Source organism: Mustela nigripes, chromosome 2 (genome assembly GCF_022355385.1).
Source record: "Mustela nigripes isolate SB6536 chromosome 2, MUSNIG.SB6536, whole genome shotgun sequence".
NCBI lineage: Eukaryota > Metazoa > Chordata > Mammalia > Carnivora > Mustelidae > Mustela > Mustela nigripes.
The window spans coordinates 159658925-159683406 of record NC_081558.1 but is presented as its reverse complement, the minus strand read 5'-3'; the positions used below and the strand labels follow the sequence as shown (position 1 = coordinate 159683406).

Below are 24482 nucleotides of genomic sequence, written 5' to 3'. Positions count from 1 at the left end.
GAGAAAAAGAAAAAGAGAAAGGAAAGGAAAGGAAAGGAAAAAACAGTCCAAAATCTTTGGAATGCAGTAAAAGCAGTTCTAAGAAGGAATTTTATAGTATACAGGCCTACTCAAGAAATAAGAAAAAGCTCAAATAAACAACCTAATTTTACACCTAAAAGAGCTAGAAAAAGAACCAAAGAAAGCCCAAAGCTAGTAGAATGAATGAAATAATTAAGCTTAGAGCAGAAATAAATGAAATAGAAATAAACAAACAATAACAACAAAAAATAAAAGATCAATGAAACAAGGAGCTGTTTCTTAAAAAATAAAATTAATACACTTTTAGCTAGACTCGTCAAGAAAAAAGGAGAAGACTCAATAAATGTAATCAGAAATGAAGGAGAAATGACAACTGACTCCACAGAAATACAAAAAAATTATAAGAAAATATTGTGGAAAATTATATGTCAACAAATTGGACAAACTAGAAGAAAGTAATAAAATTCCTAGAAGTATATAAACTAATAAAGTTGAATAAGGAATAGAAAATCTGAACAGATGAATTATTAGCAATGAGATTGAATCAGTAATCAAAAAATTTCCCAAAAAAACGAAAGTCCAAGACCAAGTGGACTCACAGGTGAATTTTACCAAACATTTAAAGAATTAATACCTATTCTTTTCAAACTCTTCCAAAAAATATAATAGGAAGGAAAGATTCCAAGTACATTCTAGCCAGCATTACCCTGGTATTGAAACCGACAAAGCCACTATAGGCCAACTTGTCTGATGAACATAGATGCAAAAATCAGTAAGATACTAGCAAACCAAAATCAACAATACATTGAAAAAATTATTTACCACAATCAGGTAGGATTTATTCCAGGGGTGCAAGTGTGGTTCAATATTCACATATCAATCAATGTCATATATACCATTAACCAGAGAAAGAATGAAAACTATATGATCATCCTAATAGATCCAGAGAAAACATTTGACAAAATTCAACATCTATTCATGAAAAAAAAAAAAAAAAGCTCCCAACAAAGTAGATTTAGAGAGAACATGCCTCAACATAATAAAGGCCTTATATGAAAAACCCACAGCTAATATCATTACTAAATGGTGAAAAACTGACAGCTTTTCCTGAGATCAGTAACAAGACAGAGAGGCCCACTTTCACCACTTTCATTCAACATAGTACTAGAAGTCCCAGCCACAGCAATCAGACAAGAAAAAGAAATAAAAGGCATCCATATTAACTTCCATCCAAGGAAGAAGTAAAACTGTCACTACTTGTAGATGACATGATACTATATATAGGAAAAATCATAAGGAGACCATCAAAAATCTACTAGAACTGGTAAAGTAATTCTGCATAGTTACACGAGACAAAATTAATATAGAGGAATTTGTTGCATTTCTATACACTAGTAACAAAGTAGCTGATAGAGAAATTAGGAAATCAATTTATTTTTTTTAAAGACTTTATTTATTTGAGAGAGAGAGAGAGAGCATGAAAGGGGCGAGGGGCAGAGGGAGAAGCCGGCTCCCTGATGAGCAGAGGGCCTGATGTGGGACTTAATCCTGGGACTCCAGGATCATGACCTGAGCCAAAGGCAGTTGCTGAACCAACTGAGCCACCCAGGTGCCCAATAAATCAATTTATAATTGCACCAACAAGAATAAAATACCCAGGAATAAACTTAGCCAAGGAAGTGAAAGATCTGTACTCTGAAAGCTATAAAATACTGATGGAACAAATTGTGGAAAACACAAATAAATGGAAAGACACTCCTCCGTGCTCATGAATTGGAAGGATTAATATTTTCAAAAATATCTATACGAGCAATCTACAAATCTAATGCAATGCCTATCAAAATACCAACAGCATTTTTCACAGAACTACAACAAATAATTGTAAAAATTGTATGGAACCACAAAAGATCCCAAGTAGCCAAAGCAATCTTAAGAAAAAAGAACAGGGTCGCCTGGGTGGCTCAGTGGGTAAAGCCGCTGCCTTTGGCTCGGGTCATGATCTCAGGGTCCTGGGATTGAGTCCCGCATCGGGCTCTCTGTTCAGCAGGGAGCCTGCTTCCTCCTCTCTCTCTCTCTTTGCCTCTCTGCCTACTTGTGATCTCTCTCTGTCAAATAAATAAATAAAATCTTTAAAAAAAAAAAAAGAAAAAAGAACAAAACTGGAGGTATCAAAATCCCAGATTTCATGATATACCACAAGGCTATAGTAATCAAAACAGTATGATACTGGTACAAAAATAGACATGTAGATCAATGGACAGAATTGAAAACCCAGAAATAAACCCATGCTCATATGGTCAATTAATCTACAACAACAACAAAAAAGGCAGGAACATACAATGGGAGAAATACAGTCTCTTCAACAAATGAGGCTGGAAAAATTGGACAGCTACATGCAAAGGAATGAAACTAGACCACTTTCTTATACCATACACAAAAATGAACTTGAAATTGATTATAGACCTAAATGTGAGACCTAAAACCATAAAATTCCTAGAAGAAAGCATAGGCAATAATTTCTTTGACATCAACCAAAGAAATATCTTTGTAGATAGGTCTCCTAAGAGAAGGGAAACAAAATCAACACTAAACTGTTGGGAGTACACCAAAATAAAAAGATTTGTAGAACAAAGGAAACAGTCAACAAAATCAAGAGACAACCCAGTAATGGGAGAAGATATTTGTAAATTATATATCCAATATGGAGTTAACATCCAAAATACATGATGAATTATGCAACTCAACACCAAAAACAAACAAAAAAACAAACAAAAAACCAATCCAATTAAAAAATGGGCAGAGGGCCTGAATAGACATTTCCAAAGAAGACATACAAATGGTCAACAGATACATGAAAAGGTGCTCAATATCACTAATCATCAGGGAAATGCAAATCAAAACTACAATGAGATATCACCTTACATCTGTCAAATGGCTAGTATCAAAAAGACAAATAACAAGTATTGGCAAGGATGTGGAGAAAAAGAAATCCTCATGCATCACAGGTGGGAATGTAAATTGGTACCACCACTGTGGAAAATGGCATGGAGGCTCCACAAAAAATTAAAAACAGAACTATCACATGATCCAACAATACTACTTATGGGTATTTATCTGAAGGAAACAAAAACACTAATTTGAAAAGATAAATACACCCCCATATTTACTACAGCATTATTTACAATAGCGAAAATATGGAAGCAACCCTAATGTCCATCCATAGATGAATGGATAAAGAAGAGGTGGTATATACATACAATGAAATATGCATCTATAAAAAGGATAAGATCTGAGAAAGGAGCAAGATGACAGAGGAGTAGGAGAACTAATATCATTGGGTCCCAGGAGTTTATCTACATAGAAAAAGAGAGATAAACAAATGGACCTTGAGGGGAGAATTCAAGGGATAAATGATACCATAAGATGAAACAATATTAGAATAATTGGAATCCCAGAAGAAGGAAGAGAGAGAAGGGCAGAAGGTATATTGGAGCTAATTATAGCAGAGAATTTCCCTAATTTGGGGAAGGGAACAAGTATCAAAATCCAGGAGGCACAGAGATAACCCCTCAAAATCAATAAAAATACGTCAACAACCTATTACCTCATAGTAAAACTTACAAGTCTCAGTGACAAAGAGAAAATCCTGAAAGTGACTTGAGACAAGAGGTTTGTAACATACAAGAGTAGATATATTAGATCAGCAGCAGACCTAACCACAGAGACCTGGCATGAAATATTCAGAGCATTAAATGAGAAAAAGATGCAGCCAGGAATATTATATCCAGCTAGGCTGATATTGAAAATAGAAGGAGAGATAAAAAGGAAAAAAAAAGGATAAAGATAAAAGTTTCCAGGACAAACAAAAACTAAAAGAATTTGCAAACACCAAACCAGCCTATAGGAAATTTTTAAAGGGGTCCTCTAAGCAAAGAGAGAGACTAAAAGTAACAGGCCAGAAAGGAACAGAGACAATATACAGTCTCTACCACCTTACAGACAATACAATGGCACTAAATTCATATTTTTCAGTAGTTACTTTGAATGTAAATGAACTAAATGCCCCAATCAAAAGACACAGTGTATCAGAATGGATATTTTTAAAAGGCTGTCTGCAAGAAATTCATTTTAGACCCCAAAACAACTCCAGATTTACAGTAAAGAAGTGGTAAACAATTTACCATGCTAATGGGCATCAAAAGAAACTGGGATGGCAATCCTTATATCAGACAAATTAGATTTTAAGCCAAAGACTATAATAAGAGATGAGGAAGGACACTACGTCATACTTAAATGGTATGTCCAAAAAGAAGATCTAACAATTTTAAATATCTCTGCCCCTAACTTAGGAGCAGCCAATTATATAAACCAATTAGTAACAAAATCAAAGAAACACATTGACAATAATACAGTAGTAGGGAACTTTAACACCACCCCACCACCACTGAAATGGACAGATCAACCAAGCAAAAGATCAACAAAAAAATAAAGCCTTTAAATGACACACTGGACCAGATGGACATCACAGATATATTCAGAACATTCCACCCAAAAACAACAGAATACACATTCTTCTCTGGTGCACATGGAATATTCTCCAGAATAGATTATATCTTGGGTCACAAATCAGGTCTCAACTGGTACCAAAAGATTGGGATCATTCCCTGCATATTTTCAGACCACAATGCTCTGAAGCTAGAACTCAACCACAAGAGGAAAGTTGGAAAGAACTCAAATATATGGAGGTTAAAGAGCATCCTACTACAGAATGAATGGGTCCAACCAGGAAATTAAAGAAAAATTGAAAAAAAAAATCATGAAAATGAAAACACAACTGTTCTTTTGGACACAACAAAGTCAGTCCTGAGAGGAAAGTATATTGGAATACAAGCCTACTTCAAGAAACAAGAAAGGTCTCAAATACACAACCTAACCCTACACCTAAAGGAGCTGGGGAAAGAACAGCAAAGAAAGCCTAAACCCCACAGAAGAGAAATACTAAAGTTCAGAGCAGAAATCAATGAAATAGAAACCAAAAGAACAGTAGAACAGATCAGTGAAAGTAGGAGCTGGTTCTTTGAAAGAATTAATAAGATTGATAAACCCCTGGCCAGACTTATCCAAAAGAAAAGAGAAAGGACCCAAATTAATAAAATCATGAATGAAAGAGGAAATATCACAACCAATACCAAAGAAATACAAACAATTATAAAGAACACATTGTGAGCAGCTATACACCAGCAAATTTAACAATCTGGAAGAAATAGATGCATTCCTATAGACATATAAACTACCAAAACTGGACTGGGGAGAAAAAAAGACCTGAACAGATGCATAACCAGGAAGGAAATTGAAGCGGTCATCAAAAAATCTCCTAATAAGCAAGAGCCCAGGGCCAGATGGCTTCCTAGGGGAATTCTACCAAACATTTAAAGAATTAATTCCTATTTTCATGAAACTGTTCCAAAAAATAGAAATGGAAGGAAAACTTCCAGACTCATTTTATGAGACCAGCATTACCTTGATCCCCAAACCAGACAAAGACCCCATCAAAAAGAAGAATTACAGACCAATATCCTTGATGAAAATGGATGCAAAAATTCTCACCCAAATACTAGCCAATAGGATCCAACACTACATTAAAAGGATTACTCACCACAACCAAGTGGGATTTATTCTTGGGCTGCAAGGTTGGTTCAACATCCACAAACCAATCAATGTGATACAATACATTAATAATAGAAAGAACAAGAACATTAATAATAGAAAGAACCATCTCAATAGATGCTGAAAAAGCATTTGACAAAGTACTGCATCCTTTCTTTTTTTTTTTTTAATTTTTTATTTTTTATAAACATATATTTTTATCCCCAGGTCTGTGAATCACCAGGTTTACACACTTCACAGCACTCACCAAAGCACATACCCTCCCCAATGTCCATAATCCCACCCCCTTCTCCCAAACCCCCTCCCCCCAGCAACCCTCAGTTTGTTTTGTGAGATTAAGAGTCACTTATGGTTTGTCTCCCTCTCAATCCCATCTTGTTTCATTTATTCTTCTCCTACCCACTTAAGCCCCCATGTTGCATCACCACTTCCTCATATCAGGGAGATCATATGATAGTTGTCTTTCTCTGCTTGACTTATTTCGCTAAGCATGATACGCTCTAGTTCCATCCATGTTGTCGCAAATGGCAAGATTTCATTTCTTTTGATGGCTGCATAGTATTCCATTGTGTATATATACCACATCTTCTTGATCCATTCATCTGTTGATGGACATCTAGGTTCTTTCCATAGTTTGGCTATTGTGGACATTGCTGCTATAAACATTCGGACTGCATCCTTTCTTGATCAAAACTCTTCACAGTGTATAGATAGGAGGTACATACCTCAATATCATCAAAGCCATCTATGAAAAACCCACAGTGAATATCATCCTCAGTGGGGAAAATCTGAGAGCTTTTCCCCTAAGGTCAGGAACACAGCAGGGCTGTCCACTATCTCCACTGCTATTCAAAATAGTACTAAAAGTCCTAGCCTCAGCAATCAGACAACAAAAAGAAATGAAAGCCATCTGAATCAGCAAGGAAGCAGTCAAACTCTCATTCTTTGAAGATGATATAATATGTTATGTAGAAAACCCAGAAGACTCCACTACAAAACCGCTAGAACTCATACAGGAATTCAGTAGTGTCAGGATATAAAATCAATGCACAGAAATCAGTTGCATTTCTATACACCAACATAAAGACAGAAGAAAAAGAAACTAAGGAGTTAATCCCATTTACAAATGCACCCAGAACCATAGGATACCTAGGAATAAACCTAACCAAAGAGGCAAAGAACATGTACTCAGAAAACTATAAAGTACTCATGAAAGAAATGGAGGAAGACATAAAGAAATGGAAAAACATTCCATGCTCATGGACTGGAAGAAGAAATATTGTGAAAATGACTATGCTACCTAGAGCAATCTACACTTTTAATGCAATCCCTATCAAAATACCATCAACATTTTTCAAAGAAATGGAGCAAATAATCCTAAAATTTATATGGAACCAGAAAAGACCCCAAATAGCCAGAGGAATGTTGGATAAGAAAACCAAAGTTGGCAGCATCACAATTCCAGAGTTCAAGATCTATTACAAAGCTGTCATCATCAAGAAAGTATGGTACTGGCACAAAAACAGACACATAGACCAATGGAACAGAATAGAGAGCCCAGAATGGACCCTCAACTCTTACGGCTAACTAATCTTTAACAAAGCAGGAAAGAAATGTCCAGTGGAAAACAGATAGTGTCTTCAACAAATGGTATTGGGAAAATTGGACAGCCACATGCAGAAGAATGAAACTGGACCATTTCCTTACACCACACACAAAAATAGACTCCAAATGGATGAAAGGCCTCAATGTGAGATAGGAATCCATCAAATCCTTGAGGAGAACACAGGCAGCAACCTCTTCGACCTCAGCTGCAACAACGTCTTCCTAGAAACATCATCAAAGGCAAGGGAAGCAAGGGCAAAAATGAACTATTGGGATTTCATCAAGATCAAAAGCTTTTGCACAGCAAAGCACACAGTCAACAAAACCAAAAGATACCCGACAGAATGGGAAAAGATATCTGCAAATGACATATCAGATAAAGGGCTAGTGTCCAAAATCTACAAAGAACTTAGCAAACTCAACACCCAAAGAACAAAAAACCCAATCAAGAAATGGGCAGAAGGCATGAACCGACATTTCTGCAAAGCGGACATCCAAAAGGCCAACAGACACATGAAAATGTGTTCAACATCACCGGAATCAGGGAATTACAAATTAAAGCCACAATGAGATACCACCTCACTCCAGTCAGAATGGCTAAAATTAACTAGTCAGGAAATGACAGGTGTTGGCAAGGATGCAGAGAAAGGGGAACCCTCCTGCACTGGTGGTGGGAATGCAAGCTGGTTCAGCCACTTTGGAAAACAGCATGAAGCTTCCTCAAAAAGTTGAAAAAAGAAGTACCCTAACGACCCAATCACACTATTTGGTGTTTACCCTAAAGATACAAATGTAGTGATCCAAAGGGTCACATGCACCCGAATGTTTATAGCAGCAATGTCCACAATAGTCAAACTGTGGAAAGAACCTAGATGTCCATCAACCGATGAATGGATAAAGAAGAGATGGTATACATATACTACTGTATATGTATATTATGCAGCCATCAAAAAAAACAACCTCTTGACATTTGCAATGATGTGGATGGAACTAGAGGGTGTTGTGCTAATTGAGATAAGTCAATCAGAGAAAGGCAATTATCATATGATCTCTCTGATATGAGGAATTTGAGAGGCAGGGCAGGGGTTGTGGGGGGTAGGGAGTGAAAAAATGAAACAGATGGGACCAGGGACAGAGACAACTCTAAGAGACTCTTAATCTCAGGAAACAAACTGAGGGTTTTGGGAGGTTGGGAGGGAGGGATAGGGTGGCTGGATTATGGACATTGTGAAGGGTATGTGCTATGGTAAGTGATGTGAATTGTGTAAGACTGATGATTTACAGACCTGTACCCCAGAAGCAAGTAATATATTATATGTTAATTTTTTAAAAAGGTAAGATCTGCCATTTGTGACAACATGGATGATCCTAGAGTATATTATGCTGAGTGAAATAACTCAGAGAAAGACAAATACCATATGACTTCGTTCCTGTGGAATTTAAGAAACAAAACAAAGAGAAACAATTAAAAAACCAGACTCTTAAATACAGAGAACTGCTGGTTGCTAGAGATAGGGTTGGAGAAAGGGTGAAATACATTGGTATTGAGAAGTTCAGAACTCTAGTTGGAAAACAAATAAGTCACAGAGATGAAAAGTACAGCATTGGGAATATAATCAGTAAGATAGTAGTAATGTTGTTTAGTAATAGATGATAACAATACTCACTGTGTTGACCACAGAGTAATGTATAGATATGTTGGGTCATTATACTATATACCTGAAACTAACATAACAACTGAATATTATACTTCAAAAAAATACACTTTTCCAGGCAGTCTTACAAAACTTACCTGTATGATTATTACCTATGAAGCAAGAACACTGTAACAAAATAGAGATGTTTTACACACTTAAGAATAAACATTTAAAGCATTAAGATGTAAACTGAAAACAGATAATCACATCAAAAAATGGGCAGAAGACATGAACAGACACTTCTCCAATGAAGACATACAAATGGCTAACAGACACATGAAAAAATGTTCATCATCACTAGCCATCAGGGAGATTCAAATCAAAACCACATTGAGATACCACCTTACACCAGTTAGAATGGCCAAAATTAACAAAACAGGAAACAATGTGTGTTAGAGAAGATGTAGAGAAAGGGGAACCCTCTTACACTGTTGGTGGGAATGCAAGTTGGTGCAGTCACTTTGGAGAACAGGGTGAAGATTCCTTAAGAAATTAAAAAAAGAGCTTCCTTATGACCCTGCAATTGCACTCATGGGTATTTACCCCAAAGATACAGATATAGTGAAAAGAAGGGGCATCTGTACACCAATGTTCATAGTAGCAATGGCCACGGTCGCCAAACTGGAAAGAACCAAAATGCCCTTCAACAAATGAATGGATAAGGAAGATGCAGTCTTCCTTATGGAGTATTACATACTATGGAGTATTATGCCTCCATCAGAAAGGATGATACCCAACCTCTATATCAACATGGATGGGACTGGAAGAGATTATGCTAAGTGAAGTAAGTCAAGCAGAGAGAGTCAATTATCATATGGTTACGCTTATTTTTGGAGCATAAGGAATAACACAGAGGACATGGGGAGATGCAGAGGAGAAGGGATTTGGGGAAATTGGAGGGGGAGATGAACCATGAGAAACTGTGGACTCTGAGAAACAAACTGAGGGTTTTAGAGGGGCAGGGGGGTGGGAGGTTGGGTGAGTATTATGGTGGTGGGTATTATGGAGGGCACATATTGCATGGAGAACTGGGTGTGGTACATAAACAATGAATTCTGGAACACTGGAAAGAAATTTTAAAATAAATAAAATTTTTTTTAAAAAGATGTAAACTCAAAATCCAGCACCTGTGTGAATGGAGGACCTCTTTGAAGCACGTAGAGGACTGAGAATTAATCTTAAAAACAAATCTACGGCAACCTGATGACTATAAGGCTCACCCTTTGAAGAACCCTCTTGACACACTGACACTTTCTTTTTCATTTTCCAAATACCACACATACCTAAACACTGGCCAAAGGGAAGGGGAATAAATAATATGCTATTTCAAAAAAAAACCCACAACTTGATACTTTAGTGTTTTTTAATTTAGCCAATGACATAATGACCATTTATTATTGACTCTGACCTTCACATTAACATTATGAGACAGACTAAATAGGTCTTGTTGTTAATTGGTATTAATACACCTTTTACAGATAATGTAACCAAGGCTTAGGGAGATTTACATGACCACAAAGTTTACATGGCTATTAAGTGGCAGAGATGGGAACAGAATTCTGATCTGACTTGTAGAATAGTGTGCTCTACATTATTTTATGCTGTTATTTTAATAAGATGGATTTCAGTGTAATATAGTTCAAGATATCATACCTGTCCATCATCTCTGTTTATGTAAGGTAATTCTTATTTCATTTATCATATTCCATCCATCATTATAGAGGAAATTTTTTTAACTACAATTTGCTAGTCATCCAAAATTTCAGAATGCAGATAAAATTTTTAAAAAGGAATATGTTAATTGGTTATTATCAGACACCTACAAACTTTGTAAGTCATAAAAAAAGAAAAAGGCTAAACAATAGCCAGCCTTTTTCCTAAGTCTTTGGCAATCCACAGCAACCAAAATCTATATCCAACAAAGACATGTTTGAATATCAGAAATTCAAAGTCTCCAAAATATAGTACTTTCACTGTGAAACATATTGAGCCAAGTAATTAACTTGAAGGCTGTTTCTGCCATATTAGCTAATAATCACAAATAAATCTCTTGTCCTCTATGGGCCTCAGTTTCCTCATTTGTAAAAAGGAGGCATTCTAAATAATTATGAAGATCTTTTCCATTTTAATTTTTTATGCCTATAAATCCTTATGGACCATCTAGTGAAATGGGTGATTTCAGAAGAATTCCACTAAAACCTCAGGGTGCCTCTCATTGTCATGAAAGCTGTGGGTAAGTACCAGGGTGTCTAGGTGTCCCAGTTCCTCTTCCTTCTTGGCAGCATTTATTCTCATGTGCTCGGGTATCTTATAGTCTGCGGCTGTCTTCAGATTGAAGTCTCCCATATACAACTGAGCCTCCTTGATGGCTTGAACATCTCTGGGATCTTCAAAGTCATCCTGAGGCTTACTCTTGTACCTATCAGAAAAATGGGCAATCCAGCCACAAATATAACAATAAACTTTAGTTTGTCTACCATATACATGTATAGTCAAATTCAGTCAAAAAGCAAAAGTATAATTCTAAATATGTGGTACTACTTTTTTAAAAAATAGATTTTATTTATTTATTTGACAGAGAGGGAGAGATAACCAGTAGGCAGAGAGGCAGACAGAGAGAGGTGGGAAGCAGGCTCCCCACTGAGCAGAAAGCCCACTGTGGGGTTCAATCCCTAGACCCTGAGATCAGGACCTGAGCCAAAGGCACAGACTCAACCCACTGAGCCACCCAGGAGCTTCTCTGTGGAACTACTTTTATCTGTAGAGCCCAGCCATCTTTTTTTTAAGTTAATGACTACAGACCTTCCTCAACTTACAATGGGGTTATGTACCAATAAACCTATAGCTGAAAATAGTATAAATCACAAGCATTCAAAACACCTAACTTACCTAACATTATAGTTTAGCCTATCCCACCTTAAACATACTCAGAACACTTATGTTAACGTATAGTTGGAAAAAATTAGTACAAACTCCATTTCACAAAAAAGGGTGAAATCCTGTGGAATTAAAGAAACAGAACAAAGAGAAACAAATAAAAATACCAGATTCTTAAATACAGAGAATTGCTGGTTGCCAAAGGTATGGTGGAGGGATGGGTAAAATAGATTGACTACTGTACTGAAAGTAAAAAACAAAAACAAAAACAGAATGGTTATAAGTGTATTGACAGTTTATCCCCAACACTGTGTAGCTGTCTTGGAGCTGTGCTTCACTGCTTCTCCCCAATATCATGAGTAGGTATCATACTGCATATATCACTAGCCTGGGAAAAGATCAAAATTCAAAGTACAATTTTTACTGAATGCATATTACTTTCACATTATTATCAAACCATCTTGAGTTGGGAACCACCTGTATTTTTATAGCACCCCATGCAAAGTCAAAATGAAATAAATAAAAACCAATAACCAGATGGTATGAAATAATCTGAATCATTTTTAGGCTTCCATTCACTTCCAAGTGATTTATATCAAGATGGTTACTTATTCCTTCAACAGACATTAAGCCATAGGAACAGACTGGATGTATTTTATTAGCACCACACTCTAACCAACTGAGCTAACCGACTGCTGCAGAGTGGATGTATTTTAATCAGTAAAAATTTAATTTACCTTTTATTAAATAACATGTTTATCATAAAATTTTCAAAAAAAAAAAAGGCACCTAGCTAAGAATGATACAATGAGCATGTATATTTGCCTCCCACTCTCTCCCCAAATGCCACGGAAATGACGGTGTGGAGGTATTAAAGGGAATAATTCAGGAAGGCTGAGAACAAGATAGAAAACTATGAGCAAACCAGTGATAACAATTTTAAAGGATAATGAGACCAGAGAAAACTGTGGCCCAGAATATCCCTAGGGGAAGGCTATAAAAAAAGATTGGATGTGATCTTATCAGTAGAGGTTCTAGGGAGACTCCAAGCACAGACATCAAAAGACCTAACCTACCTAATTCTTTAAAGTGAAGCCTGTCAATCAACATGAACATGTACACATAGCTTGCAGTCAGCCTTTTAGGAAAACAAACAGTACAATAGAAGAGGAAACCTATGTTATCTAATGCATTAATTGACAATTGTTCCTTTGTGTAAAATAGCACTAAAAGGATGGACTAATAACTTTAAAAGGAAAGGAAGTGAAGGAAAGAAAGAAAAAGGAATTGGAGAAGGGAGGAAAGTAGGAAGAATGAATGGAAAGAATAAAGGGAGGGAGGGAGGGAAGACAGAAAGAGAGAAAGAAAGGAAAGAAGGAATGAAAAGAAAGAGCAAGCAGATACTTCGGCTCTGGCCATATGAGGGAAATAAGGCCCATAATTATCATCATGTTATAAATAACTAGAAAACTGAGCAAAAAATATGAAACAACTATGTTCAGACATTGAATAATGGGCAGCACAGAACTGTATAGCACGTGAGAACTGAAACAAAATAACTAATCCTTACTATCTCTATTTCTACATGGAGGGAAGTACCAGACTGTGAAAGAGTGTTGAGATCCAAAATATTAGCCCAGTAATTTCCATGACTAAGGTTACAAAGTTGAGAGTTCAGAGAAGCCAGATTGGTTAGAATTTTGTGAACAAAAATATCAGAACTACATATAAAACAATGACTTCAGAAATTCACATAAAGCTCTCTTGAGTTTTGGGGCCAAGTATTAACCTGTGCATGTGTAATGTGAAACATCATGAAGATAAGTAAAGAACATCCGGAGAAAATACAATCAGTGGGAAGCTGTAAACAAGGAATTCTTATAGTTTACACATGGCTGGAAATCACTCATGAATTCATCTGCTGGAAAGACCTTGCTAAAGGTAGGGAACAATCAGTAGAGACCCTTAAAAAGAGTCATGCTTTCAAAGTAGAAAAAACAAAAGATCTGGATTTCAGTCATTTCAGTCCTCACCAACATTTATAGAAAACTACACCAAAGAACACAAGAAAATATGTTTTTTTTCAAGAACACAATGGATTTTCATGATACTATGTGCAGGCCCATACAACTCCCAATAAGTTTATAAGAATTTAAACCATGCAAACTATTGGGAAATTAAATGGCATACTTAATTAAATTTATTAAATTAAATTAAATGGCATACTTAAACTATGGGGCACCTACGTGGTTCAGTTGGTTAAGCTTCAGACTTGATTTTGGCTCAGGTCATGATCTCAGGGTTGTGTTATCAAGCCCTGCATCTAGCTCCGCACTCAGCACTAAGTCTGCTTGAGATTCTCTCTTTCCCTCTCTCTAAGATAAATAAAATCTTTAAAAAAAATCATAATCAATAAGAAATCACAAGAATTATTAGAAAATATTTTGGACAGGAGCTCCTGAGTGGCAGAGCTGATCAAGCATCTGCCTTTGGCTCAGGTCATAATCCCAGAGTCCTGCATCAAGCCCCGCATCAGGCTACCTGCTCAGCAGGAAACCTGCTCTCCCTCTCCCTGTGGCTTGTGCACTCACTCTTCTTCTTCTCTCTTTCTCTCTCTTTTTCTCTCTCTTAAATAGATAAATAAAATTTTTAAAAAATATTTTGGACAAAATGATGCTGAAAACATATCAGAACTTGTGAAGCGAAGCTCAGTGTTTCATTTGTACTTTAAATTTATACTTCAATTTATACTTTAAATGCTTATAATTAAAACAGGAAGTATAAAATCAAAGCTTACAGCTGAAACTTAAAACTTAGGCAACAGGAAAATTAACTAAACTCAAACTAATTAAAATAAAGGAAATGATATAGAACAAAAAAATCAATGACATAGAAAGCTGACAAGCAATATTTCTAAAAATCTATGACCAAAAGTTAGTTCCTTAAAAAGATAAATAAAATTCACAAGTCTTTTGCTGGAATGATCAAGAAAAAGAAAGAAGATACAAATTAAGGATATCAATAATAAAACAAGGGACAATGCAACATATACTATAGAAACTAAAGTAATAAGACTATAGTATGAACTATTTTATACCAATAAATTGGATAATCTAGATAAAATGTACAAATTCCTTGAAAGATACAAATTACCAAAACTGATCCAAGAGGAAATATAGAATCTGAATAACACTATAACTACGAACAATTGGAATTTGTATTTATAACCTCTCAAATAATATCCTATGTCCTATGGGCTCATTGATAAATTCTATCAAATATTTAAGAAATAAATAGTATGAAGCCTACACAACCCTTCACAAAATAGAAGAGAAAGGAAAACGTCTCATTTCATTTTATGCAACTAGTCTTACCCTGATAACAAACCAGAAAAGATATTACATAACAATAAAACTAGAAACCAGTTTTTATTTAAAAAGAAAAGTCCATAACAAAATGCCAGCAAATCAAATCCAGACATATATACTTTTGGAAAATGTAAAAAACATATTTTACCAGTTTATGTAGATATGAATGCATGTAACATTTTATCAGTTTAGGGGGTACAATATAATGACTTCCTACATGTACCTACTGCAAAATATTTGCCATAATAAGTTTAGTTAACACCCATTTACATAGTTATAATTTTTTCTTGTGATGAGAATTTTCAAGAGCTATCCTCTTAGCAACTTTCAAATACGTAATATAGTATCGTTAACTAGTCATCATATTGTATATTGCCTCTCCAGAACTTATTTATATTATAAATAGAAGTTTGTACCATTTGACCACCTTCCCCCCAACTCCCCAACTCTAGCAATCACCGGAATATTCTGTTTCAATGATTTCAGATTTTTTAGATCCCAAATATAAGGAAAGTTATATGGTATTTGTTTTTCTCTGACTTCTTTTACCTAGTATAACGCCCTCCAAGTCCACTGGTATTGTTGCAAATGGCAGCATTTCTCTCTTTTTAAGGCTGAAAAACATTCCAGTGTATATAGGTACCAAAGCATCTTTAACCATTCAACCATTAATGGAGACTTAGGTTGTTTCCATGTCTCAACTACTGTTATGTTATTAATGGTGTGATAAACACAGGAGTGTAGACATCTCTTCAAAGACTATTTTCGTTTTCTTCAGCTATATACCCAGAAGTGGGATTGCTGGACCATATGGTAATCTTATTTTTAATTTCTTTGAGGAATCTCCATACTGTTTTCCATAGTGACTGCACCAATTTGTGTTCCCATCAATAATGCACAAAGTTCCCTTTTTTTCTACATTTTTGTCAATACTTGTTATCTCCTGTCCTTTTGATGGTAGGTATTCTAATAGGTGTGAGTTGATCTCACTGTAGTTCTTATTTGCATTTCCCTGAATGATTAGTGAAGTTCAGCACTTTTTCATATACTTAATGGTCTTCTGTAGGTCTCCTTTGAAAAATGTCTATATGCATCCTCTGTCCACTTTTAAATCTGTTTGGGGTTTTTTGCTATTAAGTTGTAAAAGTTCTTTATATATTTTAGATATTAACCCCTATCAAAGCTATATGATTGTGAATACATTCCTTAAGCTGCCCTTTCATCTTTTTGATAGTTGCCATTACTGTACAGAAGCTTTTTAGTTTGCTATAGTTCCACTTGTTTATTTTTGTTTTTATTGCCTTTGCTTTTGGTGTCAAACCTAAAAAATCATTGCCAAGGCCAATGTTGTGGGACTTACCACCTACGTTTTCTTCTAGGAGTTTTATGGGTTCAGGTCCTACATTCAAGTCTTTAATTCATTTTGCAGTAATTTTCACATATGTTGTGAGATACTTGTCCAGTGTCATTCTTTTGCATGTGGCACTTCAGTATTCCCAGTGTCATTTATTGGAGAGACTGTTCTTTCCCCATTATATATTCTTGGTTCCTTTGTCATAAATTGACCATATATGCATGGACCATTTATTTCTGGTCTATTCTATTTCATTAATTGGGACTCTGTTTTTATGTTGAAGCCATATTGTTTTCATTGCTACAGCTTTGTAATAGAGTTTGAAGTCAGGCAGTATATCTCTAACTTTATTTTTCCTTCTCAAGATGGCTTTGGCTATTCAGGGTCTTTTATGGTTCCATGCAATTTTTAGAATTGCTTTTACTATTTCTGTGGAATTTTAACAGGGACCGCACTGAGTCTATAGATTCCTTTGGGTAGTACAGACATTTCTTTTTTTTTTTTTTTAAGATTTTATTTATTTATTTGACAGACAGAGATCACAAGTAGGAAGGGAGGCAGGCTGAGAGAGAGGAGGAAGCAGGCTCCTCACTGTGAGCAGAGAGCCTATGTGGGTCTCAATCCCAGGACCCTAGGATCATGACCTGAGCTGAAGGCAGAGGCTTTAACCCACTGAGCCACCCAGGTGCCTCTGGACAGTACAGACATTTTAACAATATTAAGTCTTCTGTGCATAAACTTTCTATTTATGTCTTCAATTTCCATTGTCAATGTCTTGTTGTTTTCACTGTACAGATACTTCACATCCTAGGTTAATTTACTCCTAAGTACTTTTTCTTTTTGGTGCAATTACAAGGGGATTGCTTTCCTAATTTCTCTGATAGTTCATTATTAATATATGAAAACAACTGATTCTTGTATATTTATTGTATCTTGCCACTTTACTGAATTTGTTTATTACTTCTAATATTATTTTGGCAGAGTCTTTGGGATTTTCTCCATATAATATGTCATCTAAAAACAGATGTACTTCCTTCCCAATTTGGATTCTTTTTTTTTTTTTTTCTTGCCTAACTGTTTGTAATACTATGTTGAAAAGTAACAAGAGTGAACATCCTTGTTCCCTGATTTCAGAGGGAAAGTTTTCAGCCTTTCATGAACATTGAGAATGATGTTAGCTGTCAGTTTATCATATGTGACCTTTATACCTTTATTATTATATATTCCTACTATATCCACTTTGGTGAGAATTTTTATCATGAGTAGATTTTGAATTCTGTCAAATGTTTTTCCTCTTGAGTGATCATGTGATTTTTAATAGCTTGCACAATCACAAAGACCTGAAAGACAACTGAGTTCAGGCCAAGCTGATATGGTTATGATGGCAACATAGGAAGACCCTGAACTCCTCTCTTCCACAAACTAAATCTATACCTATTTATAAAGCAACTTTTTTTCAAAGAATAACTAAGGGCTGACTTAACAGCTTCAAAAGATGGACCACACAGAGAACAGCAAGAGAGATGAAGACACAGTAACAAAAGGAACCACCATGCCTGATGCTGTGAACTACACTGAGAAGCATAGGTCTGAGGGATCATGAGCACATTAGTTTAAAGCCACAGTTTAAAAGGGCATTTGGAGAGAGGAGTTAAAGTGGAAGAGTAGTAGGATCATCCTGGGATTGCCTCATCATTTGAACACAGCTGGATTAACATCAAATCATTTGGAACATCTAGGAAATGAATCTGAAGATTGGGAGAATGATCTGCATGGTCAGAGGGAGAGAACATGGCAAGTATGAAGCACATGGACTTGAACTGGGGAGAGAAAAGCCATGGTACTGCAGTGGAGAGGGAGCCCTTTCTGCAGAGAGAATAGAGAAAGAAAGAGAGGGAGAGAGAGAGTATGCATCAGGTTTGCATAGAAAAACACCTCTCCAGAGGCACCTGGGTGGCTCAATGGGTTAAAGCCTCTGCCTTCAGCTCAGGTCATGATCCCAGGGTCCTGGGATGGAGCCCGCATCGGGCTCTCTGCTCACAGCAGGGAGCCTGCTTCCTCCTCTCTCTCAGCCTGCCTCCCTGCCTACTTGTGATTTCTGTCTATCAAATAAATAAATAAAATCTTTAAGAAAAAAAAAAAGAAAAACACCTCTCCAAAACCAGTGAGTGGGGAGTTGAAAGGAACTAAGTATTGCAAATTTCTGCAAGCAGTGTGTGGAGCTCAAATTCTGAGGTTTTGAAACTGATTGACTTTCATTGGAGTTGAGACATGGTGGGTGCTTCTAAAAAAAAAAAAAAAAAAAGAGGACACCTCAGGCCTGGGAGTGGAAAGCATGGTATAAGGATCCTCTGGGTCACACTGGGAGAAAACATTCCCCTTCCAGGTGTACATTTGGAAAAGGGTATATTGCCTCTCCAAGGACAAAAGCCCCTGCAGGTGCCATCAAGCAGCCTGTCATCTGCAGGGGAAAGAGATGCACACAAAGGACATAAAGCCTGACTGCAGCTTTTCACTGTGCTTCACCACAGATTCTGGGCACCTGTGCAGGTATATGACTGTTTTTCTGGGAGGAAACAGGACCAGACACAGCAAGGCTCTCTGATGGAAGAGGGGAGCAAGTCTATACCATGCCAGATCATTTAGGATTTGGAGTTTTGAACCCCAGCTGCACTCCAGAGATAAAAGGCAGGAGAGCTGTGGTGCCAGGCACACCAACAGCCCTAGGCACAAATGAGGCAAGGGCAGGGATCTGACAAAAGCCTAGGACACAAGAAGGGAGATTGTTTACTCTTTTGTGAGGACTTCTTAGACAATAGTAGGTACAAGATCCCCTATCCTAGGAGGAAAGAGTGAGGTGGTACCATTTTCTCCCTCAGTGGAGGTGGGAGCCACTACAACAACCCCCACCCACCCACTAAGTCCTGCAAGTGCCTGGTTACTAGGCAGGTCTGACTATGAGGGAGAACAGCAGGTGCTCCCCCAGAAGACCAACACTGGTACCCCACATGCACCAAGCCTACTTATGAGAGAGTGGTCCAAAGTGTTAGCTTCAGTTCTGGTGAAAATAGAACCAGCCTTTATTATATTTCTTTTTCTCTTTGGAATCAGACTTATAGTTTTTTTGTCTATTTCTCGTTTTTTTGGCTTGTTTGTTTTAATACCTTTTCTCTTTTTTGGGATCAGGTATTTCTCCCCCACATTTTCTTTTTCTTTGGAATCAGGCTTAGAGTTTCATGTTTGTCTGTTTGGGTTTTTTTGTTATTGCTCTTCCTTTTCTTTTTTTCTTTTTTAGATCAGGGTTTTGTTTTTTGTTTTTGTTTTTCATAACCAGGCTTATTTAAGAAACAAATCAAAGCACATCTAGTTAAAGGTCCAAATATTCCGCACTATAAGCAAGGAGGAACTCTGCATAGGACTGGCCTGTGGGAAAGAGCAGCCAAAACACAACAGCAGAGTACACACAGCATATACCAGAAACACTTACCAAAGTATCAGGCCCTGGACAGTTTATGAGCCCTTCTCACTATAGCATTACTCTCAGGAACACAAAAAATGATAAGACAGAGGAACTCTCCCCAAAAGAAAGATGAATAAGAAATCACAGCCAGGGATTTTCTCAAAAGAGATATAAGCAATACATCTGAACAAGAACTTAGAGCAACAGTCATAAGAATGCAGGTGGGCTTGAAAGAAGCATAGATTACACTGGATGTAATCACAGTGAGGATGGAAGAAGCAGAGGAATGGATATGTGATATAGTGGACAAAATTATGAAAAATAATGAACCTGAAAATAAGGGGGGGGCTATTAGATCATGAAGGTAGATTTAGGGAACTCTGTGATTCCAGAAAGTGCAATAATATCTGTAGCATAGGAATTCCAGAAGAAGAAGAGTAGAGTTGGAAAAGGGGGCAGAAGGTTTATTTGAACAAATTATAGCTGAGAACTTCCTTAATCTGGGGGAAAGAAACAGGCATTCAAATCTAAGGGGCATAAAGAACTTCTCTCAAAACCAACAAAAACAGGTTAACAGCTAGACATATCATAGTGGAATTTGCAAAATGCAAAGAAAAAGAGAATTCTGAAAGGAGCTAGGGACAAAAGATTCCCAACCTACAATAGTAAACACAGAAAGTTAGCAGCAGACCTGTTTACAGAAACCTGGAAGGCCAGAAAGGACTGGCATGGTATATTCAACATGCTAAATGGGAAAAATATGCAGTCAAGCATACTTTAACCAGTAAAGCTGTCATTCAGAATAGAAGCAGAGATAAAGAGACAAATGAAAACTAAAGGAGTTCATGAACACTAAATCAGCTCTGCAAGAAATGTTAAAAGGAACCCCTTGAATGGGAAAGAGACCAAAAGCAACAAAGACTAGAAAGAAACAGAGGCAGTCTATAGGAATAATGACTTTACCAGTAATAGAATGGCACTATATTTATATCTATCAATAATTACTGAATGTAAATGGACTAAATGCTCCAATCAAAACACATATGGAATCAGAATGGACTAAAAAAAAAAGACCCATGGATATGCTGCTTACAAGAGACAAATTTTAGACCTAATACACCTCCAGATTGAAAGTGAGAGGGTGGAGAATAATTTATCATGCTAGTAGACATCAAAAGAAAGCTGGAGTAGCCATATTTATATTAGACAAACTAGATTTTAAACCAAAGTCTGTAACAAGAGATGAACAAGGGCACCATATCATAATAAACAAGAACATCTAACAATTTTAACTATTTATGTCCCCAACTTGGGAGCAGCCAAAGAAACTCATTAATAATAACCCAATAATAATAGGGGGCTTTAACACCCCATTCACAACAATGGACAATTCATCTAAACAGAAGATCAACAAGGAAATGATGGCTTTGAATAACACACTGGACCAGATGGACTTAACAGATATATTCAGACATTTCATCCTAAAACATCAGAATATACATTCTTTTGAAGTACATATAGAACATTCTCCAGAAGAGATCACATAGTGGGCCACAAATCAGGCTTTTATTGGTACAAAATGACTGAGATCCCACCATGCATTTTTTCAGACTACAACGCTATGAAACATGAAATCAACCACAGGAAAAAAATTGGAAAGACCACAAATGCATGAAAGTTAAACAACATCCTACTAAAGAATGAATGGGTTAAATAGGAAATTAAAGAAGAAATTTTTTAAATACTTGGAAAAAATACATGGAAAGCATGTATTTTTAAAAATACATGGAAGCAAATGAAAATGAAAACACAACCGTCCAAAACCTTCAGGATGCAGCAAAGGCAGTCATGAGAGGGAAGTATTAACAATACAGGCCTTCCTCAAGAAGAAAAGTCTAAGATACAAAACCTAACCTTATATCTAAAGGAGCTACCCTACAAGCAATTTCACTACTGGGTATTTATCCCAAAGATACAAATACAGTGACCTGAAGGGACACCTCCACCCAAATATTTATAGCAACAATGTCCACAATAGCCAAACTATGGAAAGAACCCAGATGTCCATCAGACGAATGGATAAAGAAGATGTATGTGTATGTGTGTGTGTGTATGCGCATGCACACACATGCACAAATGTGTGTGAATGGTGAAATACTACACAGTCATCAAAAATGAAATCTTGCCATTTGCAACAATGTAGATGGAACTAGAAGCTATTATGTTAAGCAAAATAAGTCAATTAGAGAAAGATAATTATCCTATGATCTTACTGACATGTAGAATTTAAGAAACAAGGCAGAGGATCACAGGGGAAAAGAGGAAAAATGAAACAAGATGAAACCAGAGAGGGAGGCAACCATAAGGGACTCTTAATCTCAGGAAACAAACTGAGGGTTGCTGGAGGGTTGTGGAACAACAGGGTAACTGAGTGATCGACATTGGGGAGGGTATGTGTTATAACAAGAACTGGGTATTACATAAGACCTAATCACAGACCTGTACCTCTGAAACAAATAATACATTATATGTTAATTAATTGAATTTAATTTTTTTGAAATCCAAAAAAATAAAATTTAATTTAATATTTTAAAAAGAGCCAAAGCAATCTTGAAAACAGTAAAGCAAATCTGGAGGCATCACAATTCCAGACTTCAAGTTATATTACAAAGCTTTAGTGATCAAGACAGTATGGTACTGGCACAAAAACAGATACATAGATCTTCTGAGTAGAAAACCCAGAAGAAAAGAATGAGAAGAAAACCCACAACTACATGGTCAATTTATCTTTAACAAAGCAGGAAAGAATATCCAAAGGAATAAAGTCTCTTTAACAAATGGTTTTGGGAAAGCTGGACAGCACCATGCATAAGAATGAAATCAGACCACTTCCTTACAACATATACAAAAATAAATTCCAATAGATGAAAGACCTAAATGTAAGACAGGAAACCATTAAAATGCTAGAGGAGAAAACAGGCAGCAACCTCTTTAACCTTGGCTGCAGCAACTTCTTACTAGACACATCTCCAGAGTCAAGGGAAACAAAAGAAATAATGAACTGTTGGGACCTCATCAAGATAAAGGACACAGTGAAGGAAACAATCAGTAAAACTAAAAGGCAACCGATGGAATGGGAGAAGATACTTGCATAGGGCTAGTATCCAGAATCTATAAAGAACTCATCAAAATCAACACCCAAAAAGTAAATAACCCACTTAAGAAAAGAGCAGAAGACATGAATAGACATTTCACCAAAGAATGAATGAATGGCCAACAGACACATGAAAAGATGCTCCATATCACTCATCATATGAGTGAATGGCCAACAGACACATGAAAAGATGCTCCATATCACTCATCATCAGGGAAACAGAAATTAAACCCATGAGATATCACCTCATACCCATCAGAATGGCTAAAATTAACAACTCAGGAAACAACGGATGTTGGCAAGCATACAGAGAAAGGAGATCCCTTTTACACTGTTGGGGGGATGCAAACTGATGCCATTCTGGAAGAATATAGAGGTACCTTATACAAGGCCAGCATTACCCTGATACCAAAGCCAAAGACCTTTCATAAAAACAAAATTATATGGAACACCTGGGGGCTCCATGGGTTAAGAGTCTGCCTTTGACTCAGGTCATGACCATAGGGTCCTAGGATTGAGTCCTGCCCTGGGCTTCTTGCTTGGGGTTCTTGCTTCTTGCGGGGGAGCCTGCTTCTTCCTCTGCCTGCTGCCCCCCCTGCTTGTGCACTCTTTTTCTCTCTGACAAATAAATAAAATCTTTTAAAAACTGTATGGTATTTTTCTTTCTCTGACTTCTTTCACTTAGCATAATACTCTCTAGCTCCATCCATGTCACTGCAAATGGCAAGATTGCATTCTTTTTGATGGCTAAGTAATATCCCATTATCAGAGAAACAGATGATAGGTAGGTAGGTGATAGGTTAATAGAGAGATAGATGATAGATAGGGAGGTGGATAGTTAGATAGATGATAGATAGATAATCACTTCTTTCTCCATTCATCAGTCAGTGGACATTTGGGCTCTTTCTCCATAATTTGGCTATTGTTAATAGTGTAGATATAAACATTAGAGTGCATGTACTGCTTCAAATCAACATTTTTGTGTCCTTTGGATAAATACTTAGTGGTGTAATTGCTGGGTTGTAGGTAGTTCTTTTTTTTAACTTTCTGAGGAAGCTCCAAGCTGTTTTCTGGAGTGGCTGCACCAGTTTGCATTCTTAACCACAATGTAAAAAAGTTCCCCTTTCTCTGCATCCTCACCAACATGTTGTTAAGCTATTAATTTTAGTCATTCTGACAGGTAAGAGGTGGTATCTCATCATAGTTTTGATTTGTATTTCCCTGATGAGGAGTGACATGAAACACCTTTTCATGTGTCTGTTAGCCATCTGTAGGTCTC

The 24482-nt window shown here is 36.6% G+C and overlaps 1 protein-coding gene across 1 annotated transcript in view; it reads right to left on the bottom strand.

Moving 5' to 3' along the window:
* The window catches only part of CFAP44 (cilia and flagella associated protein 44), a 153369-nt gene that overhangs the window by 29728 nt on the left and 99159 nt on the right, over positions 1 to 24482 (bottom strand). The window contains exon 25 of the mRNA XM_059391961.1: positions 11232 to 11409. Coding sequence (XP_059247944.1) covers positions 11232 to 11409 — 178 coding nt within the window. The remainder of the gene's footprint in view (positions 1 to 11231; positions 11410 to 24482) is intronic.